The following is a 2,550-nucleotide window of genomic DNA, read 5'->3' on the forward strand; positions in this document are numbered from 1 at the left end:
ACTGTGAAGCGGTTGGGACTTCCTTTGGAGATGATGAAAATGTCCTAAAACTGAATGTGGTGGTGGTTACAACACATTTGTGAACATACTAAGAACCAGCGCGTTGTACACTCAAATGCGTGAATTGTATGGTATGTGAATTACATTTCAACAAACATATACATTTTTGTTTAAACCGAAAAAGGTTATGAAGAAGTAATTGGCTTTGCAAAGACCAAGACAATGACCCTCTGGGCTGAGGCGTGTGAGAAACGCTCCTGCTGCCACTGAGATGGGAAAAGAAAGATGCTACTCCGACCTGAGCAGGGATGGGCTGGTCGTGAGTGCCCCTGGGTGGGTGTTTCGAGGGTCCTGCCAAACACACCGCAGGGACTCACTGTCTGCTTCAATTTACAGAGAGGGCTGGACCTGGCCAGGTCACGTGGCTAGGAGGTGTCAGAGTTGGGGTTTGTTTAAGGCAGCTCAATGGCCCCCCCGCTCTCAGGGGAAGCTCAGGCAGGTGAGTGGTGGTGAGTCCTGGCAGGATTTGGGGTCCACCCCACAGCAGATCCCCACTGCCCCCGCCACCCTGGGGTGACCACCTGTGCTGGAAGAAGCTCTCGAGGGCCCGGCAGACCCCATAGCGCTCAGGGGGTGTGAGCAGGTGCTCCAGCTGCTGGCTGAAGGTCCTCCCCTGCACTCGGATGCTGGACGGAAGGATCTCTGCCACCCACTGCAGGGAGGTGAGCGCCGACGATGGGTTGGGGGAATCCATCGAGTCGGAATCTTCCGGGGAGCGGGTCACAGGAAGGAGAGGCACGAGTGAGCCGGCGTCCCCAGGCCAGGCAAGGTCTGCCCTTCGGCTGGGGCCAGGGGGCCTCCCAAGCTGGGCTGAGGATGGGGCTGGAGGGGGAGCCCTGAGGCTGCCCAACCTGGGGAGGGAAGCTGCAAGGGGGAGCAGAGGCCTCGGTAGACTCAGGAATCCCACCCCTGGCGACCCAAGTAGGGGCTCCAGCGGCCAAAGCGGCCCAGGACCACGGGCGCCTCACCGCTGGCGAATGGGACGAGCCCCTCCTCCACCACCAGCGTGGGCATGGCGCCGCTGCCCTGGAGCATGGACACCACCTTGTCGTGGGAGCAGTTCCTGCCAAGCAGAGGTGGCCCCGGGGGGCCGGCCCAGCGTGACCCGAGAGCACAGCCAGCTGCTGGACACCCCTGTCCTGCTGGTGGAGGCAGCACAGCGAGGCCACAGGTCAGCCTGAAGCCAGGGCCCTGCCTCGCCCATGCATTAACCTCCTCTGCAGGAGAAGCTCCAGGCCCAGGGCCAGCTGGACAGTTGTGGGTACAGGAGGTGTCATGCCCCCATCCTCTCTGGGTAAGTTCCCCACCCCCCAAGGGAAAGACACACACGATCTATTCAACTCTTCGCCCCAAGCATGGAGCCTGGGTGTCTCCCAGTTGGAAGGACGATTTGACATCCTGGAGGCTAGGAGGGTGGATTCAAGACTTCCCATAGGAGGGGGGACAAACAGGGGACCAACTGGTCAGAGGCCTGTGGCCAGGATGTCCCAAGAGTCAGAAGTCCTGGGGGTTGTTTGCCACTAAGCTCCATGTCCCCAACAGCCTCTGACCTCATGTCCAGTCCATTGAGGAAGAGGATCCGGTCACCTGACTTGAGGGAGGCATTGTCAGCCGGGCTCCCTGGAAGCAAGGTGAGAGGGAGGGTCAGCTGAGCAGGGACCCACCCCAGGGAGCCCCGTGACGTCCTGTTTTACAGGCGAGAGGATGGGTGGGTGGCAGAGATCAGAGGAGCCTTTCTCACAGATCCATGCACCAGAGAGGTGAGATGCAGAAGGAACTCAGCATCAGCAGCTGCACCCACGGGGATGGGTCACTGGAGGTGTCATGCTCAGGGAGGGGCTGAGGGGGCAGGACAGACCCAGTGACCCAGCCCTGCGGGTGGTGACACGGTGGGAGAGCTCAGTGCAGTGCTGGAGCCGTTTTCCCCGCAGAGAGCGTCCACAAGGGAACGCACTTCCCCCCAAGAAATGAGTCTTCCCTCCCCCTGCCGACCCCTCACCCCCTCACCCCCTCACCGGAGGGGCCCCGCAAGGAGGCATTCCTCCAGATGTCTCCATTCCACAGGGGCAGGCCAGGGGTGGAAGAGGGGAGTCCTTGGAGTCTGGATACTGGGAAGAGGCCCTGGAGCCCTGCGGCCTGCCCAGCAAGTGCCCAGTTCTCAGGGGGCAGTGGGCACAGGGAGGGTTGCCTGGGTGCCCAGGAAAGGTCTGAATGGAAAACTTGGCTCTAAGGTGACCCTGCACTTGGAGGGGGTTAGCCAGGACTGGGGAAGATGGGTGATCTGGGTCGGCTGCTCTGGGACTTAGAGGACACAGGCTCCTCAAGGTTGGGACCTGAAGAGGAGAGTGGCTGCTGACCATCGACCTCACAGGCTCCTTTGCCCCATTCTGAACAACCCACCCATCCCTCACCAGGCAGGACAGACTCGATCCAGACAGGTCCATGGCCACGTAGCGTGAAGCCGAAGCTCTTGTTGCCCTTGTAGACTCG

At 60.8% G+C, this 2,550-nt stretch overlaps 1 protein-coding gene across 1 annotated transcript in view; it reads right to left on the reverse strand.

Moving 5' to 3' along the window:
* The window catches only part of GRID2IP (glutamate receptor, ionotropic, delta 2 (Grid2) interacting protein), a 32,845-nt gene that overhangs the window by 13,916 nt on the left and 16,379 nt on the right, over positions 1 to 2,550 (reverse strand). The window contains exons 3-6 of the mRNA XM_010845784.1: positions 2,472 to 2,546; positions 1,611 to 1,680; positions 1,029 to 1,123; positions 582 to 765 (exon numbers count right to left, since the gene is read on the reverse strand). Coding sequence (XP_010844086.1) covers positions 582 to 765; positions 1,029 to 1,123; positions 1,611 to 1,680; positions 2,472 to 2,546 — 424 coding nt within the window. The remainder of the gene's footprint in view (positions 1 to 581; positions 766 to 1,028; positions 1,124 to 1,610; positions 1,681 to 2,471; positions 2,547 to 2,550) is intronic.

Source organism: Bison bison, unplaced genomic scaffold (assembly GCF_000754665.1).
Source record: "Bison bison bison isolate TAMUID 2011002044 unplaced genomic scaffold, Bison_UMD1.0 scf7180017864223, whole genome shotgun sequence".
In the NCBI taxonomy this organism is placed as follows: domain Eukaryota; kingdom Metazoa; phylum Chordata; class Mammalia; order Artiodactyla; family Bovidae; genus Bison; species Bison bison.